Source organism: Xenopus laevis, chromosome 5L (genome assembly GCF_017654675.1).
Source record: "Xenopus laevis strain J_2021 chromosome 5L, Xenopus_laevis_v10.1, whole genome shotgun sequence".
NCBI classification, from domain to species: domain Eukaryota; kingdom Metazoa; phylum Chordata; class Amphibia; order Anura; family Pipidae; genus Xenopus; species Xenopus laevis.
Window position 1 is genome coordinate 942,413 of NC_054379.1, and position 26,585 is coordinate 968,997.

Below are 26,585 nucleotides of genomic sequence, written 5' to 3' on the forward strand. Positions count from 1 at the left end.
GGTGCAATAAGGCAATTGTTGTTTATTAGTGACTTCAGGTTGGGAGTCTGTCTGAATGCTGGGAGTGCTGGCTCTGGGAATATGCTTTTGAGCCTCTCGTCCTTATGAAGTGCACCTTGTAGATCTCTGGCTATTTTTCTGAGGGTCCTTAGTTGTGATTTGTATGTGACCACTAGGGGAACCTGATTTTATTTCAGGTTTTTGTTTATATTGTAGAAGGTGAATATCTACAATGTATTATAATCAGTTATAATGAACTTGAGTAAATAGATGCCTACGTGCCTAGGCCTGTGTGTCTCTAGTATGTGGAGTCTCTGCATTGCACATTCCTATGGAAAACACTGGCATAGAAACCATTGTCATGCCTGGGTATAAAAGGTACAACTATGGGAGAAAAACATGGTGTCTTCTAGCATGAAATAATGCACCGTGTGGCATTGTTTATTATCTGTATTCTTATAGAGGTTACTTATTAGATTCTGTGCTGTGTACAGAATTATCCCCTGTGAAACAAATGAGTTTTCCAGTGAGTGAAATCCTATGATTGCCTGTTCATGCCACATTGTTTGCTGGGAGAATTAATTACACATGGGGGGTTATTACTTTAAAATATTAGGATTACCTGCTGGTGCTTTTCTATAGTAGTATTGTTATTATTAATATGTATTTAATAAAGCGCTGTACAATAAATCACTGCATACATGGAACATACAGAATTACATACAAGGTGACCAATCACCATCTGTCTTTAAACTAAAACTCACAGCAGTCTCTCAACAGCCAAAGTTGAAACCCAGCTGAGAGTGTGAGAATCTAATATCAAGGGTACGTTCATCTCAGAATGATGTAGACAAGCCTGGATATGTGGAAAGGCCACCTAGGCCCGGGCCTAGGGCGGCAGAATTTTAGGGGGTGGCATGCTGTCCAACCACACCCACAGTTCAAAATCACTGGGGATGCGCTGATGATGCAATCATTTTTTGAATTTCCTGTGCATCAATCCCCATTGCTTCAGTACCGATGATGAAAGGGACAGGGGCTATCAAAGGCGGTGGGCCTAGGGGCGACCGCTATGTAAATCCGGCCCTGGATGTAGATAGAGACTCCGATGTACTCACCCCACCAAAACAAATGTCCTCAGGTAAAGGGGGTAAGAGTCAGAGACATTACTGATGTATTTCCCACACCACATGGTTGATAGATTGAGGCCTGGTGGGACAGTGGACAAGGAATCCCTCATGTTCAGGCAGTTTAATACACTGAGGTTTGTACTATCAATGCCTATTTGTTTTATTGTTACAATATCTAAATCTTTATTATTACATTTTTACATAGGCAGATTATGATCGAGCACAGCCAGCCATGAGTCCTCTGCTGAGTGGATCTGACACTTACCCTCGAGGGCCTACAAACCTACCTCAGTCTCAAAATAAATCCACATACTCCTCAACTAATTACCAGTATCCATCAGCGTACCATAAGCCATCCCCATATCACCAAGCCTCTCTTCACGGGAGCCCCCTTTTTATGTCAACAGCCTCTTACCCCAGCTCTCCAAGTACCACATCAAGTGTATATCCGCCCCCCAGCTGGGGTTCATCTTCAGATCAACAGCCTACTAGGGTGTCCCATGAACAGTTCAGGGCTGCTCTCCAGCTTGTAGTCAGCCCCGGGGACCCCAGGGAGCATCTGGATGACTTCATTAAAATTGGAGAGGGCTCCACAGGAATCGTTTGCATCGCCATGGAAAAACACACAGGAAAACAAGTAGCCGTGAAAAAAATGGATCTCAGGAAACAACAGAGAAGAGAACTTCTATTTAACGAGGTATGGTGAGAGGTAGAGGGACAAAAATGAAAGAATCGACTTTATATACTGTACGTTCATAAGGGAATCTACTAGGGATGCACCAAATCCTGGATTTGGTTCAGAATTCTGCCAAACCCAAACCTTTTTCAGCAGGATTCCGCTAAATCCAAGTGCCTGGCTGAACTGAATCCAAAGCCTTTAAAGAGAAAGAAAGTTGCAATCAATGGGGGGGTGGGTACCAAAACTTATGCTCCCCCCTGATTGTATTCACTGATTCCCCCGGAGCAGAAAACTGCACAGGCCTATGGTTCTTCTCAGTGAGCCAATGAAGGGACTGCAGTTCACTAAAACAAGAACAGTACCTACAATGTATTGGTGAAAATGATGTCACACTGGGAAATATTCACATCTTTTCTGCAGGTTAAATGTGTCCAGTGAATATTTGGAAATTTACCAAAAGCACAAGAATGTATTTTCATTTAGAGAAACTTTGTATGGTTCAAGCCGGCAAACTTTCTTTATAAAGCTAGAGCAGCTACTGTTACATCTTGATTTTCTACATCACCTCCTCCATGATAAGATCTAACATATGTCATTGCTTTGTGCTGTAAATTCTCTAGATGATTTTTACTACTACAATTTTATGGGTCATTTTTTTACACCAACCGCAAATTTAACACAATAAGAGACCTGTGAAGAAGTCCCATGTCTGACCTCTGCTACATTGTTTCAAAAGACAGAACTAGCAGTGCAGAATAGTTGTCAGTAAAACCATAAGCAAGCTTCAGTAAAAGAGGCAACATTTGCTGTGTCTGTGAATTAATAGCACACACATGGCATCCAGAAGAGTTAACATTGTCTTTTTGTTTCTGTGACCAGGTTGTGATTATGAGAGATTACCATCATGACAATGTTGTGGATATGTACAACAGTTATCTAGTTGGGGATGAACTCTGGGTTGTCATGGAGTTTCTTGAAGGAGGTGCTTTGACAGACATAGTTACTCACACCAGGTAAGTGACAATAAGGGTATATATGTATATATATGTGTCATTCTGCCAGGGTGTTTATTATGTGGGGCACTTAATGATAACAAGCTGAATGCATTGCATTGATTGTCATGACATAGTAGCACCTGGCCTAACATTATCATTTTGTCAGAGAAGACCAAGATGGTATTCCTTTGCTAACAAAATGGATTGGCTATGGACAATGCAAGGTGTGTGGGTCAGAAGTACAGCATCACATAGCAAAGTCACAGGTCACAGCAATGGCGGGTCCCATGTTCATCACACGCAGCACACTTTGTCATCTCATAGAGGCTATTGTACCCATGGGTGTGCTTTGAGCATCATGAGTGAGTGCTAGCCTTTCATCCCTTCCTGGGCAGAAGTCAAATTGTATAATAGATATCACACATACCTCTGTTGCATTATTCAAATGAAAATATGTTGAACCCACTGCCTACATATACATTGCCTTGTGCAGGAGAAGCATAGAGGGAGCCATATACCATAGTTTGTGGTACCCTTTAAAACCCTATCCCTCCTTCACCCAGCTAGCTCAGAGTGACAGAACTGTAGTATAACAGGACTAATGGACTGTAGGTTAGCGCTCCTGGCAGATTTACTTACAAAACAGTATTCCCACACAGTAATCTGTCTATAATATCTCTGCTTCATTCTACCCTTCAACTTGCCAGTCTAGGACACATGCTTAGTTAGTTAGGCCTGGGTAAATCCACCGACTACATTAATATCATGTCCTTGTTCTTCCCTCTGTAAACATTTCCACAAATCATTTATCAGTGTATTTCCTGACATTTTTCCCATATGTGCTCACTTTGCTCCAATCTAACAGCAACACTGCAGCATGCAAAGAACAAACCGCAAAGATTGGATTCTGCCAACAGAGCAATAAATGTGATATGGCACACTCACTGGCCTGAGCATGTTTAATGAGAGGCTCACAGCAGATCATTCCTCTTGTATAATGATATTATTCCCCTTGTATAATGATAATATTCCCCTTGTATAATGATGATATTCCCCTTGTATACTAAAACTGAGGAAATGGATACCCTTCTTTATTAAATAAGATACCTTTCTAAAATAGCTATAGGTTGAGGTCTGACAAGGTCAGAGAATACAATGGTTAAAAGAAATTAATTAGACAAAAAAACCCCACCAATGGCTAATAGTATATGACTATCAAGTATAAAATTAATTGGATTTTAAGATAATTGATGCTAAACCATACCTATATACAGTAAATATGTAAATAATTAAGGTGCTGTGCAAGAATGCACATTACGTGCAAGTGTAATTCTATTCTAACCAATTAGTTGTTTTAAACAACACTGGCATTCAATACAATAAATCACTCCTTGGGTCCGACAATTAATATAACTATTGACCTTGTGTTGTGTACCAAAACGGTCTTCAAAGGAGTCAACTCTAAGCATCTTAGTACACATATTGCAATTGCCGCACGGAAAACAGCTCCAATTTTTACGATTAGTTTTCTGGCTTGAGTTTTGGAAATGGCTCCTTGTAAGAATGTCTTTCATGTAATAATCCCCCCAATATATCATCCTGAATCTCTTTTCCTGAATTTGAGAGCTGTTGGGTGTTATAGGTGGTGATAAATCGTACAGTGTTATTATCATCTTGTGCCTTAGTTTTGATTTTTAAGAGTTCTGCTCTTTCTGTACGTAATGCCCTATTATAAGCTCTCAACTATTTTTTACCGGAATATCACCTGGTTTTCAATGTCAACTTAAGGTCTTTAGCCTGTTCTCTAAATGAATCTAGAGCGGAACAATTCCTTTTTAGTCTCAGGAACTCTCCCGTAGGGACTGATTTTTTCACTAAGTGAGGGTGGAAACTGGAGTAAGTTAAGAGAGAATTAGGATTTCCTGTAGTTTTTGGTTAGTAGATGTCCTTCTTTATCTATCTCAATCAAAAGATCTAAAAAGGAGATGGAATGATCTGATATATCCATGGTGAGTTTAATATTAAGGTGGTTGTTGTTGTTCAACTGGCCAATGAATTCCACAGCTTCTTCCCATGTACCCTCCCAAATCAACAGGATGTCATCGATATACCTGATCCATTTGCGAATTTTGGAGAGGTATTGAGTGACTGTGGACTATTGTTTGTTCCCAAAAACCTAAAAAGAGATTTGCATAAGATGGAGCACAGGAAGTCCCCATGGCAGTTCCTTGTGTTTGTAAGTAAAACGTACCATTGAATGTGAAATAATTGAAACTTAGAACAAATTTCATCATTTTACACAAGAAATCCACCATTTCCACCCAAATACTCCATGAGAAAGAATCTTAGGGCTTTCAGCCCTAGTTCGTGCTTAATGGATGTATATAAGGACTCAATGTCCAGGGTGATGAGCAATGTTGTATTACTCACTGTAATATCCTCTATTTCTGAAAGAACATCTGATGTATCCCGGGCATAGGATTCCAAACCTTCCACTATCAGATGTATTCTCAAATCAAGGTATTGGCTAGCCTTTTCTGTAAGAAACTATGGGTCTCCGAATATTTCCCACTTCTCTTGATTTTTATTAAAAGTTACATTTTATATGAGTAGCACATACTGTTTTATTATTTATAAATAGATTGTGTTTTATACAAAAGAAATTGATAGTTTGATAGATTGGCTGCGCATAATAAATATACAAGGTAATTATTAGAGAAGTATGAATTTATGGATTTGACCATCATAAGGGATTACATTGTTCTAAGGGTCCATTACAATACACTCCCCACAAACGTAAATGTAGTGGTAGATTGACAGGCATCATCATCATCATCATAATAGGAGGGATTTGATGACGCATGACCGTCGGTGAGGTAAGGATGCTGACTAAGCTCGGCGCATCCTCCGTTTCTGAGTTCTCGCTCGAAGTAAGACACTGACGCACAATGCGGAAGTCTACTTCTAGGCGCGTATTGAATGGGCTTGTCACTTTGCCTTATTAAAGGTTCTAAGCGAAACGTGCATCGGCGTTCTCTAGATTTTAATTCATTTTGGCATCTTTGATTCTAATCGATCTTTTTAACCTTATCCAATTGAGCAACAGCCTGGTTTGGGCCATCACGGGTGTGGGGTGAAGTGCTGCTGGGTGCAATCCTACTTTTCTTTACAATCTCCGACTCTTCCTTCCTTTCTAAGGGGCTGAGGGTTTGTGGCTTTTTAGGGATATCTAGCCTCTTCCAATTATTAGGGCAAGTTAACAAGGCCACAGTCCCGGTTACCCTATCCTGCCTTATCTTTGTGGTGTCCCAGGTCTGGAAACCTTAACACTTATATCTGGAATCATTCAGACTCTATCTGGATCCCCACCTCTGCCTTATCTGCAAATATAATTTAAGCTCTACCAAGTCAACTCTGACAACATTCCTACACAACCCTGCATTCTTACCAGGAATGGAATCTTCATTTTACACAAAGTGGACCAAATTTCATCTTTTCACAGTGCAGGACTTATTAAATCCACTTACTCAAGGGATTTTACCACTTCAGACGATCCAGGAAAAGCTCTCACAAACAAAAATCAACCTTTTTGAGTATTTCCAAATTCGGCATTTCTTGGAACCCTACATTGCTCAAAAGGTCTCATTACTAAAATCTATCAGCTACTCTCCCTCCCTTTGGAACCTATACAACAGAGGCACAAATATATGGACAAATGGGATCAAGCTTTCCTGCAAACAATAGCAACTGCAGACTGGCCCCTGATTTGGGATAATGCCAATGAGCATCTATAAGATTTGAACCTTTTGGTACTATTACCCCAGACAGGCTACACAAACTATTTTCAAAACCACTCCCCTGCTTGCTGAAAGGAACTGTCGTGCTATCCTCACAACTCACAATTTTTGCAATGGTTCTTAGTAAATGAAACACAGAGACGGTGCATGGATTTATTATTTATGGCAGAACTTAATTATGTATAACATTATTTTGGACATATTTGTTAATAGTTCAGTGAGGCCCTTGGTTCTCCTACTGTGCTATTGGAAGGGCTCAGTTACAAACCAAAACCACAGCTGACTGAAGCATTTGACACAACTGAGCAACACATCTGTTGCTGGTATTATGGGGAAACTGCATTGTGGGTAAAGAAAATAAATTGCAAATTGTGTTTCAAAATATATCACGTAAGCCATTAGATTCACTGGGGGTTGCCTAATATTTGGCACCCTCCAGTGATCACAACTGCTTATGAATTGTAGGAGACATAGAAAGCGCCAATATACAATCATTCTATTTTTCCTTTTGTCTAAAGGAAACATGAATACAGAAATAGTGACTGCATAATGTCTCTTTGTGCGTCTGGTACGGTCCATATACTGCAATTTGTTGTCATTTGTCACTTGGGAATGTAAGTCTCTCATTGTGAGGTACAGTTATACAGAAATGAAGATTTCAGGCTACAACGGATGTCCCAGTGTCAAATGGTGGGGAATTGATTTACTACATGATGCCAGAAATGGCTTTGGCTCATTTTAAGTCTCATTTTGTTTCTTTTTTATTTAACACTGCTGCAAAATAAGAAGTGGAGCTGTAAGACACTGAGTATTTATAATAAATCCATGCACCGTCTCTGTGTTTCATTTACTAAGAACCATTGCAAAAATTGTGAGTTTTCCTCCAAAAAATCAAGCAAGAGGTAGTTAAAATTGCAAGAATATTTATAAGGACATTACAAGTGGAAGCCTAATGCATTTCATGCCTGTTGGGGCATTTACTCATAGGCTGGTGGGCCTATCTGTTTTCACAGTTGTGATTGGTTGAAATACACACTGTTTTGATTGGTAACACCCCCTATATAAGAAATGTACAGGGGTGGGCCCACCAGCCTAAAAGTAAAATGATAAATATTGTTGTCATTTTAACTAACTCTTGCTTAATTTTTTGGAGGAAAACTCGCAATTTTTGCTATTGTCCTATATAGATGCTTCCGTGGACTGGGGTGAACTGTGAGTATATTCTCTGCCCTATGATTGTTGTTTTTATTATTGGACTTAGTACACTTTGGTATTGTTTAAACTGTCTTTCAGCAGTATTCTTTGTTTCTCATTTACTAGTCTCAGCAACTGGAATTGGCCAGAACAATGCAGCCCATAGTCTGTCCCACACACATTGCCAGTCCATTTGATTCAGTTCTTGAGATTTGTTGTATCAAACAGGGCAGCGTATAACCAGAGCTCATGCAGTTCTCCCGGGAAACTGTGAACAAATGGGACGTATTATGAAAGGTCTCATCAGGAAGGAAACATGGAGGTCTATTATTGCTCAGCCTTTGTTTGTCCATGAGATGAGGTTCTCAGTGTGATTAAACTGATATGACTTGTATATATGAGTAAATCTCCTCACAATTTCACTGCACTTTTCCTTTTTTTTCAGAATGAATGAGGAGCAGATAGCGACGGTGTGTTTGTCTGTGCTCAAAGCCTTGTCCTACCTGCACAATCAGGGCGTTATTCACAGGGATATCAAAAGTGATTCCATACTGCTCACCAGTGATGGCAGGGTATGTGTGTGTGTGTGTGTGTGTGTATATATGTATATATATATATATATATATATATATATATATATATATATATATATATATATATATATATATATAAATTTTTGTTTCTGAACTGAACCGTTTCTGCAGAGTTGAGAAAAATCCAGAATTATGGATGGTGTGGCCCTAGCTTTGCTGCCTCTAGGCCTGGTCTTTATTGGCAGGACTGTCCTGTATTTGCCATTGGTTATTTTTATTCAAATTATTCCTGATCCACTTTCATACACTTTCAGTCTGTGACACACAATGATAATTAAAGGAGTCACTAGCCAATTTGTTAGCCCTCACATTTCTCTAATCTCCTACCTCTTACCTTGGGCATTACTTGTCCATGAAAAACCCACCAGTCAGGGATTGTATTCAACAAGGCAGTCTGTCATGTTCCACTACTTGCCCAGAATACAGAAAAGTACGGATCCGCACACACTTTATCTTCAAGCAGATGGGGGTTAACCCAAGTTTATTGTGCCACCACTAAGATCAACGTTTCGGGGGGGTTTACCCACCCTTCATCAGATCCTGATTGGTAACGCCCATGGGCAAATTAGCCCAGTTTTGATAAATGATCCCCATTGTCCTTTAATCAGTTTTTTTCTAAGCCTAAACCATTGCCTATATGGCAGAGATGCATCTTACTGTCCCCATTAGAATAAGAGGATAATTTTAGGCAAAAAGGGAAAATGATTTTGTATTTGTAATCGCATTGTACTGGGTTTTTTTTCATTCTTTTGTTATTTGGAGCAGATATGTGCAATTCATATATCAGATGTTGTGCTGTTAATCTTCCCTAGATAAAACTGTCTGATTTTGGATTTTGTGCACAAGTTTCCAAGGAGGTCCCTAAAAGAAAGTCCTTGGTTGGAACCCCTTATTGGATGGCACCAGAGGTTATTTCAAGGCTTCCCTATGGAACAGAGGTTAGAAACGGAAATACAGTATGTATGAGTTATTTTGATGCTTGTGTGCAGGAAATGGTACAGGAAATGGTACAGGTAAGGGATCCATTATCCGGGAAACTCATTATCCAGAACCGAAGGCATCTCTCATAGACTCCATTTTAATCAAATAATTCACATTTTTCAAAAATGATTTAAAATCGATGTAGTGAGACACATGTATGTATCATTGTCTGTGTTTATAAAGTAGTATGATGTTACACTAGCTGCTGACAACTGACATTGGCTGTATATTTTTTTCGGCAGGTAGACATATGGTCCCTTGGTATAATGGTGATAGAAATGATTGATGGAGAGCCTCCGTATTTCAATGAGCCGCCATTGCAGGCAATGCGCCGGATTAGAGATAATTTACCACCCAGAGTAAAAGATGTGCACAAGGTGAGAAGACGCCCATAATAGCATTGTATGATTTCATCCCAGTTCCGCAGTTACATAGGAGGGGTGCAGTTGAACATAAATGTCTGGTTTTGTACATTGGACACATAACAAATACAATTATTTTACAATTATTTTATTAAAATAAGTTTTATTAGAAGGACACAAAGAAATGTACAGTTCTAATCTTTATACATAATGGGGTAGAGTTTGGGAGAAACATTTTGCTATGGGGACATTTGGTTACATTTTAACATAGCAGAATAAAAAGCAATCTTCCTCCAATAAAATTATATTGGACAGTTCATCCGACAGTCATGTCGCGTTGGATCAACACTGTGACATCCGACATTTCTATCTCTTACCTTATTTCCGTTGCATGCGATTTGTCGCCTGCGTTTTGTCGCAAGCGTCGGATTGCGACGAAAACGTCCGTGTAGTCCTACCCTTATACTTGGGCTAAGATTGGCCAGTCAGGAACCAAGAGAATCTAATCAAAATGTTACTGGTCTAGGAAAGACGGGTTATTCCAGCATATTATTATAAGTAAAACTACTGTATGTAAAGGTCTCCTTAGCCCCATCCATTCATTGGCCCAGGGACCAGACAATCGGATCATACAGCCCATCATTGGCCAATTGCACAAATTGAACTGATCTCACAGTATATTTCAAGCTTTAAAGGGGACCCATCATTTATAGAAAGGTCTATATAAATACACCAGTGACCCCTCAAAGTAATGTTGCTCTGAGTCCTCTGTCAAACAGCACATTTCTTTCCTTCTATTGTGTACTCATGGGCTTCTGTATCAGACTTCCTGTTTTCAGTTTAAACCTCCAGGGCTAGGGCTTGAGCATGCTCAGTTTGTTCCTCTCCTCCCTGCTGTAATCTGAGCCCAGAGCTATGAGTGAGCAGGGAGAGACTCAGGCAGGAAGTGACGTCACACCAAGCTAATATGGCAGCTGCTATCCTAAACAAACAGAGAGCTTCTAGAGCTGGTTACTCAGGTATGGTAAAGCATTCTGCAGAATAAATAGTGTTCTAGCTTGTACTATTGTGGCTAATCTATTGGCAATAAACGGTGTTGGTAGATTTCCTTCTCCTTCTACCTAGCAATAATTTAGCCCTATTCTTTATTCTCTAACTTGAGAAGACTATTCAGTGCTTGGTTGGTGTGGTTAAATGGTGCAACTTGGCACATTTGTTAGTAAATGAGCTTTACTTGGTCAGACTTTTATATACAATGATTCTTTGTTGCTTTTGTACTTCCGTAATGCCCAAGTGATGTTTATGACTGTTTATGAATTCATTGTCTGTGATTGTAGGTGTCCTCTGTGCTTCGTGGATTCCTAGACTTGATGCTGGTCCGGGAGCCGTCCCAGAGAGCCACGGCACAGGAACTATTAAGGCATCCGTTCTTGCAACTCTCAGGGCCCCCGTCATGTATCATCCCACTAATGAGGCAATACAGACACCACTGACATTCCCTTTCTCACACCACTTACTTACATAAAGGAATTGGCCAGAAATTGTGCAAATCAGACAAAGTTTGTCATGATCAAAACTGCCTGTTAGTCTGTCCAGTGCCTGGATGTGCCTGGCTGTCATTACTCACTTTCCTTTCACTCAAAATGCAGACTTTTTACTGGGGTTCCTTTCAACTTAGACTAGTTCATAGGCCAGATAGAAACAAAGGGGATTAAGTGGCATTTCTTTCAACTCTTTAAATCCTTCTTTGGGGGTCAAAATGCACTTTTTTTCACAAGTAGGAGTGTAACGTATTTTGAAATGACTTTGTAATTTTCTGTAAAATACTTTTGATAATTTGCAGTTTTTTGATGTTGTGTAAAACATTGTGCCAGTTCCAAACCAGGTGTAATTTACCAAACCTTTTAAAACCCACAGAAAGAATTCATACTTTTATATCCCAATGGGACACCCCCATGCCTGGGTTCCACAGTCTCTTTTGCTTGAGGAGCACTTTGTGGTCTTTTTCCATTCCTTAATGGCGCTCCCTCACTTTTCATTCATTTTCTTCAATATATTAATATGTGCAAATGTTTTATTGCTTTGCCGATCAGTATTGATTATCCAATGAAACTGCTAATAATAACAGTGTTACTTCACAATTGAATATGTTTACAATGTTAATGATCTCGTATGAGTAAATACATGATCTTTTTGCCTCTTATTTTGCTGCAGATGAAATAGTTTTTAATGAAATTGCTTTAGATTGTTTTGCATTTGACTTATTTCATTTATCTATTGGACTGTGCTGCCTTCTCTTCAAATGGTTTCAATCTGTCCTTTATTTAAGGTTGTTCATTCAGGATCTTTGACATTTCAGTCGTTTACTGCGATACAAGAAACTAGTTGTGTGAGTACAATGTGGAGTGATTTCTTATTCAGAAACATGTACAATTGGGACCTTGCCGTAAACACTTTGTAGTTAAAGGAGAAGGAAAGGTATAATAACGGGGGGGTTTCTACATTTGGCTTTTCACTCTACTGCACGGGAATGAAGAGGAGACAGAAGGAGTCGGTGATGATGAGCTTCTACCAAAATACCCCAAGCAAACAGGACACCTGCACTGGGGTATCATATAATCCTTATATTTTGGTGCCCCCTGGATTATACCTTTTGTTCTTCTTTGAGGCTCAGCAGTAGAAATATGGGGTCTGGGAGCACAAGCCCTAGACCTGCAGCTGAAAGACAAAAACCCTCGGGGTATATGCCAGGCTCTTATAGATCATCATGAAACAAAGGAGGGGCCTATTACATCTGCAAGTACAATTGCCGTGTTTTTTCACCCACAAAGCAGCATTATTTCTCATGATTCCAGTGTAATTATGGGGAATAACTGATGCAGGGGAGATGCCCCAATTGCATTTATTTACACTTGTACCACTGCCACCCTATTCTGCTGACAGCTGGAGGTGGAGGTAGGTTAATAGATCACTTGAAAAAGGGACTAGCTCCCGAAACATGTTGTGAGATTACACAAGACGCATGTAAGCACAAATGCAGGTTGGGACGCAGCATGTTGCATTTTACCTGCATTTGGCACTTACATGCGTCTGTGTGAGTACAGCCCATTGAAAAGAATTCAGTGTGTCGACTCCTGCGGCTGAACGCATGAAACTGGAGCGCAGGTAAAAACACTCGTCTGTAAGAGCCCTAATAGGTGCAACTGTGCTGGTTTTGGAGCAAGAGGAAGGCACAAGTGCAACTCTACAGAAGTGCAGGGAGAAAAGGTTTTACTGAACTATAGTCTAGGGTACTTGCACTTGTGGCCCCCCCTAAGATCATTTATTACATAAGCATGTCGGCTACAGAAAGCCTTATGTAAGGACCTGTATTATATAGTGAATAAAGTACCCCTCTTGTAAAATATAAGGATATTATAAGTTACCAAGGAGTTTCATGACCATATTAAAGTACGAGGCCGAAGGAGTGTTTTTATACAGGTCATGGAACTCCAAAGGTAACTTCTAATATCCTCATATTTTACAACTGGGGGAACTTTATTTATTATAATACACAAGTTTCAGTGAGTCGTGTGACAGAAATGACATCAGAACTCACCGTTTATAACTGATGACATCAGAACTCACCGTTTATAAGGATATCATTTACAAGATTTTCATGGCTTTTGTGTATTATAGAAGCATATCGGTTATTAGTGCTATGCATGAAATGCGTAAGGCTCTCTGTACCCGATGCTTTTCTTCTACTGTATCTTTAATTTCAGCAATGGCTGAGATGAAATGTAAGTGACTGCCATATACCCTGATTCACTTTCCCATTATTTATTCTCCAGCAATTTGTATTTCATTTGAATTTTATTTATTTGGTATTTATTGGTTTGTACAACTCTATTTGTAGTTTTACTTTTTTAAAAAGTGTTTTTGGTATTTATTTTAGTGACATTTGAGAGCATAAATGTTTTTTTCTGATCCCATTCAATTTATTAAGCGGGTATTTAGGCAAAACTCCATTGTTCTGTCATTATGCTGATGTTGTAGGAAGTGTTTGACTTGTGCTGCTGTCTAGATCCCTTTTATTTTCCTTTATGTCACAACATGGATGACTAGAGATTTGTGTTGCCTGTTGAATGAACTTGCATGTCAACACTAGGCCTAAATAGATTTTGTCTTCTCAACCACTTCATTCATGATGACTTCAATGCAAAATAAACTCTATTTATTAATGACTGTGCTTGTAGTTGTTTCGCTGATTCACAGATTCCCTACTTTAATATTTTATAATATACTGTAGTATTTTTATTAGTGTTTTTTTGTGGCACCCCACCCTTTAGCCTTCACTCTCACCCCCGCCTTCTTCCACGCTGAAGTGATGCATTCTGGGACTTGCAGGATCTCTGACCTTCCCAGAATAGGTGTCCCACCCACCCTACAAAAAGCCCAGCTCCAGGCAGATAATCTGTGGGTGCAACATTAACCCCCTGTATAGGCAGTTTAACACAGGGAAGTCGTTATAACCTCAAGTTGTGCACAGCCAGGCCCCCCACTTCATCTGCCCCCCTCCCTTTAGCAACATGCTCCGCCTCCTCTCTGTCGCTCCGTAACTCCTCCCACCCTTGACACTCGCTGTTTTGTCTAGGCTGGAGTTAAAGGGACAACATACACTTTGCTGAAGAAAAGAGCCCAATAAGTAGCACTGCTCTCTGCCTATTCTTTCATTATTCTTTCATTTGGCATTATAAAGCACAATTTGGAAATTGTTTTTTTTCACTGAACATCCAGCCCCTCTCCCAATAAACAAAACAAACCCCTCCCTTCCCTAAGATAAAGCCTTTGCGCAGCTTATTATCAGAGGGTTTCTCAGCACATTCTCACTTTATATCTGCTCGTCAGAACCAGGAAGTGACAGGAAATGCCAAAGTCAACCTGCTTTCATTTTTTTCTTTTGCACCAGAGATAGCAAAAGCCATAGATCAGGCATGTCCAAAGTCAGGCACGGGGGCCAATTGCGGCCCGTTTTAAAATTTACATTGGCCCTCGGGCTCCAGCATGAAATTAATAATAATGTGGCCCCCCAGCTCCAGTGCAATTGAGAGCGGCGCGTCACTACGTTCCAGTACGTGTCTATTACTAACCCCTTCAGCTCACAGGCAGCAGTATAGACCAAGTGGCAGATCACTAATGTGCCCAAATATTACTGCTATGGCTACACGATTGCTTGTTTAAATGAGTTAAATGGTGTTAAGAGTTCAAAGAATGTCAGGCTGAATGGTCGGCCCCCACACATTTTCACCTCACCAAATCTGGCCCTCGTTGCAAAATGTTTGGACACCCCTGTCATAGATATTTCTTAAATAAAACAAGAGGCAAAAATTGTGTTCAGCACAAACAGTATTCATTAAGTTTATGTTGAAAATGTAATAAAGCCAATAGGCTGGTTTTGCCTCCAATAAGGATTAATTATATCTTAGTTGGGATCAAGTACAAGTTACTGTTTTATTATTACAGGTATGGGACCTGTTACCCACAATGCTCAAGACCTAAGGGTTTACAGATAAAAGATCTTTCCATAATTTGGATCTTCATACCTTAAGTCTACTAGAAAATCATATAAACATGAAATAAAGCCAATAGGCTGGTTTTGCCTCCAATAAGGATTAATTATATCTTAGTTGGGATCAAGTACAAGCTACTGTATTACAGGTATGGGACCTGTTATCCAGAATGCTTGGGACTTGGGGTTTTCCAGATAATGGATCTTTCTGTAATTTGGATCTTCATACCTTAAGTCTACTAGAAAATCATATAAACATGGAATAAACCCAATAGGCTGGTTTTGCTTCCAATAAGGATTAATTATATCTTAGTTGGGATCAAGTACAAGCTACTGTTTTATTATTACAGGTATGGGACCTGTTATCCAGAATGCTTGGGACCTGGGGTTTTCCAGATAATGGATCTTTCCATAATTTGGATCTTCATACCTTAAGTCTACTAGAAAATCATATAAACATGAAATAAAGCCAATAGGCTGGTTTTGCCTCCAATAAGGATTAATTATATCTTAGTTGGGATCAAGTACAAGCTACTGTTTTATTATTACAGGCAGGGCCGCCATCAGGGGGGAGATTTGTAGGGGGCCCCGAGGGTAAGGGGGGCCCCGCCATGCCGCACTTACTTGATTACCCGGGCCCCCTGCTTTCTGAGAGGGGCCCTCCAGCAATAGATTCAGTTTGGTGTGCGGGCTGGGGCAGCCCAGAGATACCGCGACTTTCCACTGGTCTGTACTGGAGATTCCAGGGGTCGGGAGAAATCAGAGCTACAGGCTCCCCTCGGTTTAGTCCATAGAGTCCCGGCGGGAGGTGAAAGAGAGCGGCTTCGTCTCCCTGTCGTGCCCCGGGGGTCGCTCGGCGTTAATTCTCAGTCCCGGAGGAACCGCGTCACGTGCCGGGCTCAGTCTCCCACGCGGTTGTGCCGGTTGGAGCCCCCGAGACAAGAAGTCCGACCCCGGGGCGTAAATCACAGCTCGGGGTCGGCTCGTGTTGTACCAGAGTGTTCACCTTGTGCAGCTTCACCCGAGCGCTCCCGGCTCTTCCCCTCGGCCCCTCTGTCCAACAGGAGCCGCTGGAGGATCGGGGAGTAACGCGCAGCACATCAAGGGTCTCCGACCCATCTCTGTGCAGCAGTGCAGAGAATATAACCCGTTCTACAGATAACACTTACTATAGAAATTACACTCACAGTTATGGCAGAACATTACATTTTTGGCTAACTAACTATATTACATACATTTTTTATTTTGCACAGCCTATCTATTTAGCCAGTTTTTATTTTTACACTGAACAATTCCTTTAAGAAAACAAAAGCACACCCCTTATTTATCAATTTTTGGTAGTACGATTCTATTGCAAGGGTCTCTATTGAGAATTCAAAAACAAAACTAGATGATTGTCCCACGTACTTGTGTAAATAGGTAGAATTACTAAAATATTTACTATTACCTTAATTTGAAAATGTAACTAACCCTATCTTTATCCCATTTGTTGATCTAAAACATTATGATAAGAAAGTGCTAGTACAATAAATAAATAATGTTTGTAGAATTCCCCTCTTAATAAATAAAGTGATTTAGATAAATATTATTTTAATAAATTATTTTTAATAAAAATTTTAGATTTTTTCAGTCTACCAATTGACTCTAAATAGGTTCTAGGAGGTCCCCCATAGGCTAAAACCGCAATTCGGCAGGATGGCGAATGGTCAAAGTTGAATTTTTTCATTACATGATAAATTTCGATATTTGAGTTTTCTAATTTTTTGGAATTGAATTTGGACTATTCCCTAGTCGAAGTACACAAAAAATAGCTCAAAATTCTATTTTTTTTTTTTCAATTTGAAAATTCACCTCGACCTTTGATAAATCTTCCCTAAGTCTATTAGAAAATCATATAAACATGAAATAACCTCAATAGGCTGGTTTTGCTTCCAATAAGGATTAATTATATCTTAGTTGGGATCAAGTACAAGTTACTGTTTTATTATTACAGGTATGGGACCTGTTATCCAGAATGCTCGGGACCTGGGGTTTTTTGGATAACAGATCATTCCATAATTTGGATCTTCATACCTTAAGTCTATAGAAAATCATATAAACATGAAATAGAGCCAATAGACTGGGTTTGCTTCCAATAAGGATTAATTATATCTTAGTTGGGATCAAGCACAAGCTACTGTTTTATTATTACACAGACCTGTACTATCAGTATGAAGGACACGTAAGACCTATGGGAGGTGATTTATTTGCATAAAATGTACTGGTGTAAGTCGATGTTTGGGTCCTACTCAAAGGACATCACTGTGACACTGTATCTCCTGTGACTTATTGAGAAGGTTCCTCTGTGTAGAAAACTGACTTCCACCAGTTCATTTTATGCACATAAATCAACTCATATATATATATATAATAAATCTAAAACAGCAAAGCTTTGTGATGCATCATAAGGAGATTATATAAAACCAGATCCCATTGGGAAGTTATTTCTGGATGAATCCCACATATTCCAGGGGTCTCACACAGCTGCAGGAGATGGAGCACCTTAAAAGATCAACCTGTCTAAAGAAGCTTATTCAATGTACCTTAATTAATCAATCATTGTTGTATCATAAGTCACATATTGATTCTAAAATCCTAATATTTCAATTTTACCCTAACCTTTACTTTGTAAAGTCTAATTTGTAGGGCCCTCTAATCCTATTGTATCTGTAACCCTTGTTTGTTATCCACCATTTATTCCCTATTTGTTATAAATAAATGATGATGATAGGGGGTTCCTCTGGCACTTTTGGGGCCATATGAGCTTTTCCGTCTGTATTTGTATTACCCGCACTTTATAACAAGAGTTGTGAGTTCAATAGAGGGAATAATGTAGCCTCCGTGGGTGTCATCAGAAAATTTTATAGGTGAGGGCATGGAATCACACAAAATACAATATTTTGGTTTCAGAATCTACAAAGCTTTTCTATAATAGATATAATATAATATATAGAGTAGTACAAATTGCATACGTATAGCATTCTCATTCTGTTACTGACACTTTAATTGGATCATTCCAATGTGGCCCAGAATGGGGGTGGCCTTATCAGGCTTAGATCTGCTCATTCAGTGACCTCTCAAAGCGAGAAGATATTGCAGTATATGGCAGTTTAACTGTATTCACTTGTGCATTCACATGATTTATATGGGTCAGTCCACACAAGCAGATTCAAGGAGATTCAGTCACCTCACGAGGAAAATTCGGGCGACTTTCTGAAAACGAAGCACCACGTGTGCTTTAGCGCAGGCGACTTTTCATTATAGTGGGTGGGAAGACACGCAAAGACAGTTTGGGGAATCTGCTCGTGTGGTTTACAAGGTTATTTTGAATTCTTTCATAACTGTAATTAATTTAAAGAGTCTATTTTTTTAACCCCAGCCTAGTAAGGGTCACGTGTGTCTGATCGCTGGATTTACAATTTGACTTTTTGCTCTTTCACAAAGCCAGCCAGTATTCTAGCTACACACACACATAATAATACACATCTTTATACCTTTAGCAAGTCCATCAGACTGAGCATAACCAAAGCCTTACATTCATGAGAAATCAAATTGTTCTTGTAGACAAACTGATTATTCGTCAACTTTTTAAAGTAAAGACAACAGGAAGATGTGTATAGCAAATGAGTGGAGTGGTGGTTTAGAAGGCATACTGAGAGATTTATAGCGCTACAAATCTATAGATATAGTCATATTATAAATCTAATATTAGACATATTTATAGTGCTACAAATCTATAGATATATTCATATTATAAATCTAATATTAGAGATATTTATAACAATACAAATCTATAGATATATTCATATTATAAATCTAATATTAGAGATATTTATAACAATACAAATCTATAGATATATTCATATTATAAATCTAATATTAGAGATATTTATAGCGCTACAAATCTATAGATATATTCATATTATAAATCTAATATTAGACATATTTATAGTGCTACAAATCTATAGATATATTCATATTATAAATCTAATATTAGAGATATTTATAACAATACAAATCTATAGATATATTCATATTATAAATCTAATATTAGAGATATTTATAGCGCTACAAATCTATAGATATATTCATATTATAAATCTAATATTAGAGATATTTATAGCGCTACAAATCTATAGATATATTCATATTATAAATCTAATATTAGAGATATTTATAGCGCTACAAATCTATAGAAATATTCAAATTATAAATCTAATATTAGAGATATTTATAGCAATACAAATCTATAGATATATTCATATTATAAATCTAATATTAGAGATATTTATAGCGCTACAAATCTATAGATATATTCATATTATAAATCTAATATTAGAGATATTTATAGCGCTACAAATCTATAGATATATTCATATTATAAATCTAATATTAGAGATATTTATAGCGCTACAAATCTATAGAAATATTCATATTATAAATCTAATATTAGAGATATTTATAGCAATACAAATATTTAAAGGAGTGAGGAAACATGGATATTAGAAACTGAGAGATGATTGAGGATTAAATCATCATTGTGAAAATATCAATATAAATATGAGAAGTGAATAGAGTTAAAAGATTTAATGAGACAGTGGGACAAGGAACTGAAGGGGGTATGTATCACATTTTGATACATTTGCCCTTTTTTATTAAAAATGAATGTTTTTAGGCCATGCCCTGATCTGCCCTAGAAATGGTGATTTCTCCCGCACACCAGTCTGTGCAGATATATCCAAATCCACTTGGTGCTCAGTGATAGAGGTAACCGGCAACCTCAAATCAGATACTGAGAAAAGGCACACTGGCACATAAGATGTGACTGCAGGTGAAAACCTTGCAAAATGTTATTACCGGAAGTGCAACGTTTCGGGGCAAGCCCCTTTGTCAAGCATGCTTGACAAAGGGGCTTGCCCCAAAACGTTGCACTTCAAAATGAACTGCTGATAGGTTGCTACTGGCCCCTTGTTTTGTGGGGGTGGCACTAATTATATATATGGTGCCAGTGTCCTTTTTAGTTAAGTAAAACGTCTATAGAAGACACTGATTTTACTTTATCTTCTCTAAGCTGCTGTTTCTTGTTCTTCTAATACATTTTCCAGCCCAACCACCCGTCAGTCGTCTTGTGCCTATATATGGGCTGAAGGTGACTATGTTCTACTTTCAGTGTAAAAAGTGCAAATTGAGTGTTTATATTCAGTTGTGTCAGTAAAGCAGCTGAGGAATCATGGGACAAGTGGAGGTCTTCTGTTCTGATTTACAGGAGTTGGTGCCACAGAATTCACTCTTCCTTCCATGTATTGCACATTGTGTGCCAGCTAAATTGGTTTTCTGCTTTGGCAGTTGTCCTTAATACGCAAAACATAACTACTTTCCTGATTAGGGTTATTATATTAGGTAGACATGGGAATTTCATGCCACTATACACCTCCGACAGGAATTTAACTGGCTATTGACTTGCTCCAACCATTATAGTTCACTATGATATCAGTAATGTGCCTTACTTGGCTTTATACACCACAATTGTCTTTTCATTTTCCTGACCTCTATAGTCAGGGTTTTGGCTTCCCTTGTGTGACAAAATAATGTAGAGGTCTGGTCTTGTGAGAACATCCAATAGATGTATGAGATTCAGAAGTACAGAGGCATGATGGGTGCTTTTATCTGTGTGTGAAATGTTGAAATACATGGAACCAAAATGTCCATAATCACCTTCCAATGGCCCCTCTGAAAATTGCCTGAGAACACAAGAATCTCTGATTTCAGGGAGTTTTCGCCTAAAAGGGTCACTGTAAGAATCCTTATAAGTGCAAGCAATTTTCATAGGGGCTAATGGTGGAAATTCCATAGTGCAAAATGCCTGAAATCTCAGCGTGTGCCACTGGCCATTTGCCGCACCAGCTTTCATGGGGGAGAGACCTGGATTAATTACAATGATGTATGGTACTGTATATTAATTACAATGATGTATGGTACTGTATATTAATTACAATGAAGCCTATTTCTGATGCTACCAACCAGTCCATGTTATATTTTGTCCCTGCCATGCTCCCGTGTGTGGCCTAGACCTCAACTAGAGATGCATTGATGAATTCATTCTGAATACTGTCGCACAACAGAGCAGCGCTATAAAACACCAAAAGATTTATTGAAGAAAACAATTAAAAAAAAAATCATCATCCATACAAGATAAACATAAAAACAGGATTTTATGCACCAATATAAAATAGAAGGCTATGGTCAGTTGCTTAAGGCTGTGTTTAAAAGATAAATACACATAAAACAGCTGACTACATATATACTTGATGTTTGCATTGCCGGTTTGAGATTGTGTAGGATACTGCTGAATTCAGCTTTTCTTCTGAAAGCCACGCTACTGAAAATGAGCAGGTTATAGAGCAGCAGTGCCACCGAGAGTTGCTGGGATTGGCCTTCCATTATAGCCCATTGCCATACTGGCACCAGAAGCAGGGTTATTCTCACTAGAATAGAAATCAAATTCAACAATAATCATTCTTCTCTTTAAATTGTGGCCCCCCCAAACAGAAACACAAAAGCCCCATATGGTGTTGCCCATAAAATAAACCCAAAGCACAGAATCAAAGACAGCACAATGACAGTCTCACATTAGACTGTCCCAGAGCACAGATAAAGAGTATTTCATAGAATCAAAGGCAATAGTGAGTTTGTGGAAGACAGAGACCAGTAACCATTGGGCTTAGGCACAAAAAGGTAAATTATCTACCAATACACCGGACATCACCAAGGTCAGAATGGGGGAGAGATTGGCAAATGTGATATTTAATATTTATCTGTGTAAATATACAACAACATTTTATTTGATCAAGATACATTACAGGGAGTATAGAAACTTGCCTTGCACTAGGCCATGACCTTATAATAGGAAGGACACTAAAAACGAATAAGAAGTGTCATTATTAAAGGAAACTGGTTACTTGTTATTGCACTTGTCTATATTTAAATGACCAGCTTCCTAAAAATGGGGCTCAACATCAAAAGGGATCCCATGGTAAGTCTGCTTGAATTGGGAATCCCAAAGCGAGCAGATTTGTTTGTTCTAAGCTATTGGCACCATGGATATGTTACTAGTGAATGGCTGGCACATGCATTTGCTCAGTAATTAGAAATGGCACAGGCTTGGGGACCATGCACATCAACTCGGCAACAAACACAAAATCTCGGCCTGAAATTCTGCATACAGTATTCATGTTGTGGCCTTGTATAGAAAAGGAGCCAATGGATAGAAACCTGTAATGGCAAATCCTATGACGGGACTTGTAGCTCTACAACAGGTTGTCTGCTCCCATGACTTCCAGTAAGTACAAAAATCACAAAACTAGAATGGACACATCATTGCAGTGTTAAAAACCTGTTGGGTATTAAGAGTGGTACAACGGTGTGATACATTTACAGAAATACAACATGGCTATGGTATTGTGCATAACCAGCAGGGGGTCAGTGTATAACATGCAAACATCAGCTAAAGTTTACAAAGTGTTCTCCCTGCATTAACATGAATATTCTACAATATTTGCGTACAAGTATATATATCTTTATATATATATATATTTATATGTATAAATACTTTATACATCTTCACAGTTACAAACCTTTATCATTCCCATTTTAACTATCTTTTAAAATACACTGTAACATCTGAAATTTGCAGCATTAAAATCAACATTTAACTTCTGTACAATATTGGATGTAAACGTTTTCTTAAAGTGCCTAATGCACGATCCTATTAACATCTGAGCACTCATTTCATATGGGCAGGTCCACGCTGTATTTATTGCTTAAAAGCTTGCTACAAAATTTTTCTTCCAGGTTGGGGGGGGGGATTGAATAAACTCTCCCATTAAATAATTAAAGCTAGTGGTTTAAAGGCATCTAAAATATTACGTTTATAATAAAATTATAAACAGACATTTACTTTTACAGAAACTGAATAATTTACATATCTTTGGTGCCAAATGTGATTTTTTTTTACACAGTAGTATCAAGTAGGATATTGCTGAATCCCTTTATTCTACTATATGTAAATTAACAGTCTAAACGTACCAGTGTGTAGACTAAAGAATAAGACCTATCAATGGAAAAGTGTCATGGTGCAAAATTAGGAAATTGCTTGGATTCCATAGGCAATGAGCAAACACACCCTCGCTGAGCATTTTGCTCTCTATTTGGAGTAATACAAAGTCATTGGTTTCCCAGGCCACTGCTTAAGAGAGTGGCATATGGGGGATGCTCTATAGCTTGTGCTTGCCAGGTATGGTCAACACAGAAGAGCCATCATATATACTCAGCTCAAGCACAAGCTTTCCATGTGCAGTTGGCCAACCAGATGCACAGTATCTTCTGCCACAACACTAATTGGTGCTCCTGGAATACACCATATAGGTAACTAGCTCATGGTTTGTCTCCTTGATGTTTGATGCCAGCACCATGGTTCTCCATATGCACGCCACCAAATAAAAAAATTGCTAAAAAGTGACAGTAAAAAGAATAAAACAAATGATATTAACAAACGTATTACTCTTCTTAAAAAACATCTGCCTAAACAGTATTCCTTTTTTTCCCTTTAGCATAAATATCAATAGTGCTCAGAATGTTAAAAGGAACCATGCCCATCTTAAAATGTAAAAAGTTGCCTATTTATGTGTTGCTAGGCCGGATAGCGCAGCACGAGAGCATGCTTCAGCTTCAGTGTTTGGGGTCAGTATTTTACAGTGTTCTTGAAAGAGCAGAGGATTCCTTCTCTTCAGCTTGCAGTCTGCAGCTTTACACAACAGTTGCTGGACGGCGGTCCATCTCTGCTTCCAGCTTCACCATCTGCTGCATCTCCTTTGCCTTAGGCCCAAATCAAGAAGAACATGTTATTTTGATGGGACAACATATGCAGAGTGTCATTGTAACATTAGGAAACATGTATAGAAAAAAACACAAAGCCTTACTTGAACAAATATTCTAACTTATAAAGTTGTAGGTTTTTTTTTGGTTAAAGCCCCCACTTGGAGATTGAATCAATGGTAAGGGACTATCTTGACTCAAAACAAGGTTTGAGATATAAACAAACTTTGCTGTAATAGTCATATATACAGAACAACAGCCAGGTGTTTATCTCCAAAATCCAATTCTATTGGACCTTCATACAAAACATCTAGGAGCTTGTACAAGACCAAATAGGGATTCTCCTTATATCTCAATCTAACTGGTCTTCAGGCTGAGCCCACACCAACTGTTCCAGGTCCCCCAGTTGGGCCCAGTCCCACAGTTTTTGAAGCACTGCTGAATGACTGGGTGAGTTGGAGCCTGACAGAATGCATTGCAAGACTGGCTGGTAAACTCAATGGCTGAATGTAACATGCAGTTTGGCTGCTGTAGAAATGACTACACAGGACAATCAGAATGGATGTGAGTTACTGAATCTGAATGACATAGGAGGACCGGAGTGGTTCTGAGTGACACAATGAGAGATGCAAAACAGATGACTCAGATTGACCAGGTTGTATTTACTAAATATCCAGTTAAATACTGAAACATGTTTTGCCTAATAACAAATGTCAGCATTGTTGGAGCTTTTTTTTTGCTCCTAATGCTGATTGCCAATCTTGTTAACCTTGTATGTGGAGGAAAAAATCAAGTTAACACACTATGGACATCACATGACAATTTTGGGGGGCTTGGAACCAAACATAATTATATCCTTTACTTTAGTCTAACCAGTCAGATAGTAGAACCTGGGCACCCATATCTAATAGGAAGAGCAGAGAAAAGCAGAAGATGAGAGAAGAGCAGATGGTAAGAGAAGAGCAGAAGATTAGAGAAGAGCAGAAGGTGAGCGAAGAGCAGAAGGTGAAAGAAGAGCAGAAGGTGAGAGAAGAGCAGAAGACGAGAGAAGAGCAGAAAATTAGAGAAGGTCAGAAGATGAGAAAAGAGCAGAAGGTGAGAGAAGAAGACAAGAGAAGAGCAGAAGGTGACAAAAGAACAGAAGATGAGAGAAGAGCAGAAGACGAGAGAAGAGCAGAAGGTGAGAGAAGAGCTGAAGATGAGAAAACAGCTGAAGGTGAGAAAAGAGAAGGTGAGAGAAGAGCAGAAAATGAGAGAAGAGCATCCATACCTTGTGACTGAGACACTGCATGACACGCTTTCATATGCTGTATGTACAAAAATAACATGGAATGTCAAAATGATGCCACATGATATGAAGCAAAATAAACACACAAATACAGAGATCAAAAATTAAACTTTTTTGATTAAAATTGAGTCTATGGGAGATGGCATTCCTGTAATTTACAGCTTTCTGGATAATGGGTTTCTAGATTACAGATTAATAGATCTAATACCTGTAACTGGATTGAGTATGGTACATTTTTACTTTGGCTAGTTTAGGTAATATCATCCTTTAGTTATATATTTTCCTTATTCTGTGTGGGGCGCATGTTGCACCCTAATTCTGGTCCTGTGCTGGGAGTTCCAGTGTCTGTACCTGTTCATTCTGCTTCTCCAGGATCTCCATGTGTTCCTGTTGGTTTTTAATCAGCTGATCAATTTCTTTTGACTGTTTCATTGCCAGCTAAAACAAACGAAGGACATTAATGTAACAGCAAGTTCCGTTGTGACTGGGGGTTGTTAAAGGGGTCAGTAATATTAGGAAATAAAATGCCCTGGAAACATAATTGCAAAATCAGTTACAGTGCAATAGAAATGATAGGAAACATCATAGATGCCAAGAGACTCGTTACAACTGTAAAGCAATGAATTGCCATGTTTTTCCCACCTTACAGAATTTCAGTGTAATCGCGGCGATGCACCTACCACAAGTTGCACCTACCAGAATTGCGCTAGATACGGCAAAATGAACGCTATTGCATGTACCAGTGTTTTGGTGAAGCCTATAGCGGCTATTGACTACGGCATGCGCTATATATTAAAGGGGTTGTCCCCCTTTATGTGGCCATATGTATGTTTAGACTTTCCTTATAGTTTTGGAATGATCTGCCCTCCCGTTCTCTCTTTCAAGAATGCAGTTTAAAATGCTACCTGGTTGTTGGTAGAACATGTTAATTGCTATGTAGCACTGCTGACACTAGAGGGCGCCCTCTACACCAGGTCAGAGAGTATCCTAGAGTATCCCAGGCACATGTTCAAATCCCTTTTACGTTGCACCGATACCCAATATTACATACGGGGCATCCACAAGAAAAGCATGAGGATACTGTCATTACTCTGTGTCAGTC

The 26,585-nt window shown here is 38.9% G+C and overlaps 2 protein-coding genes across 7 annotated transcripts in view; one reads left to right on the forward strand and one right to left on the reverse strand.

Moving 5' to 3' along the window:
- Positions 1-12,975, forward strand: part of pak5.L (p21 (RAC1) activated kinase 5 L homeolog) — a 46,302-nt gene extending 33,327 nt beyond the window's left edge. For all 3 annotated transcript variants that reach the window (XM_018262487.2, XM_018262488.2, XM_041562426.1), the window contains 6 exons: positions 1,336-1,827; positions 2,689-2,822; positions 8,241-8,367; positions 9,201-9,326; positions 9,612-9,746; positions 11,069-12,975. In XM_018262487.2, coding sequence (XP_018117976.1) covers positions 1,336-1,827; positions 2,689-2,822; positions 8,241-8,367; positions 9,201-9,326; positions 9,612-9,746; positions 11,069-11,224 — 1,170 coding nt within the window. In that variant the 3' untranslated portion in view covers positions 11,225-12,975. The remainder of the gene's footprint in view (positions 1-1,335; positions 1,828-2,688; positions 2,823-8,240; positions 8,368-9,200; positions 9,327-9,611; positions 9,747-11,068) is intronic.
- An 8,478-nt stretch (positions 12,976-21,453) lies between these two features.
- Positions 21,454-26,585, reverse strand: part of plcb4.L (phospholipase C beta 4 L homeolog) — a 119,234-nt gene continuing 114,102 nt past the window's right edge. For 3 of the 4 annotated variants that reach the window (XM_018262489.2, XM_041562429.1, XM_041562427.1), the window contains 3 exons: positions 25,835-25,921; positions 25,466-25,502; positions 21,454-24,195 (listed from right to left, as the gene is read on the reverse strand). In XM_018262489.2, the coding sequence (XP_018117978.1) occupies positions 24,107-24,195; positions 25,466-25,502; positions 25,835-25,921 (213 nt within the window). In that variant the 3' untranslated portion in view covers positions 21,454-24,106. The remainder of the gene's footprint in view (positions 24,196-25,465; positions 25,503-25,834; positions 25,922-26,585) is intronic. The other variant, XM_041562428.1, reaches the window with a different exon arrangement.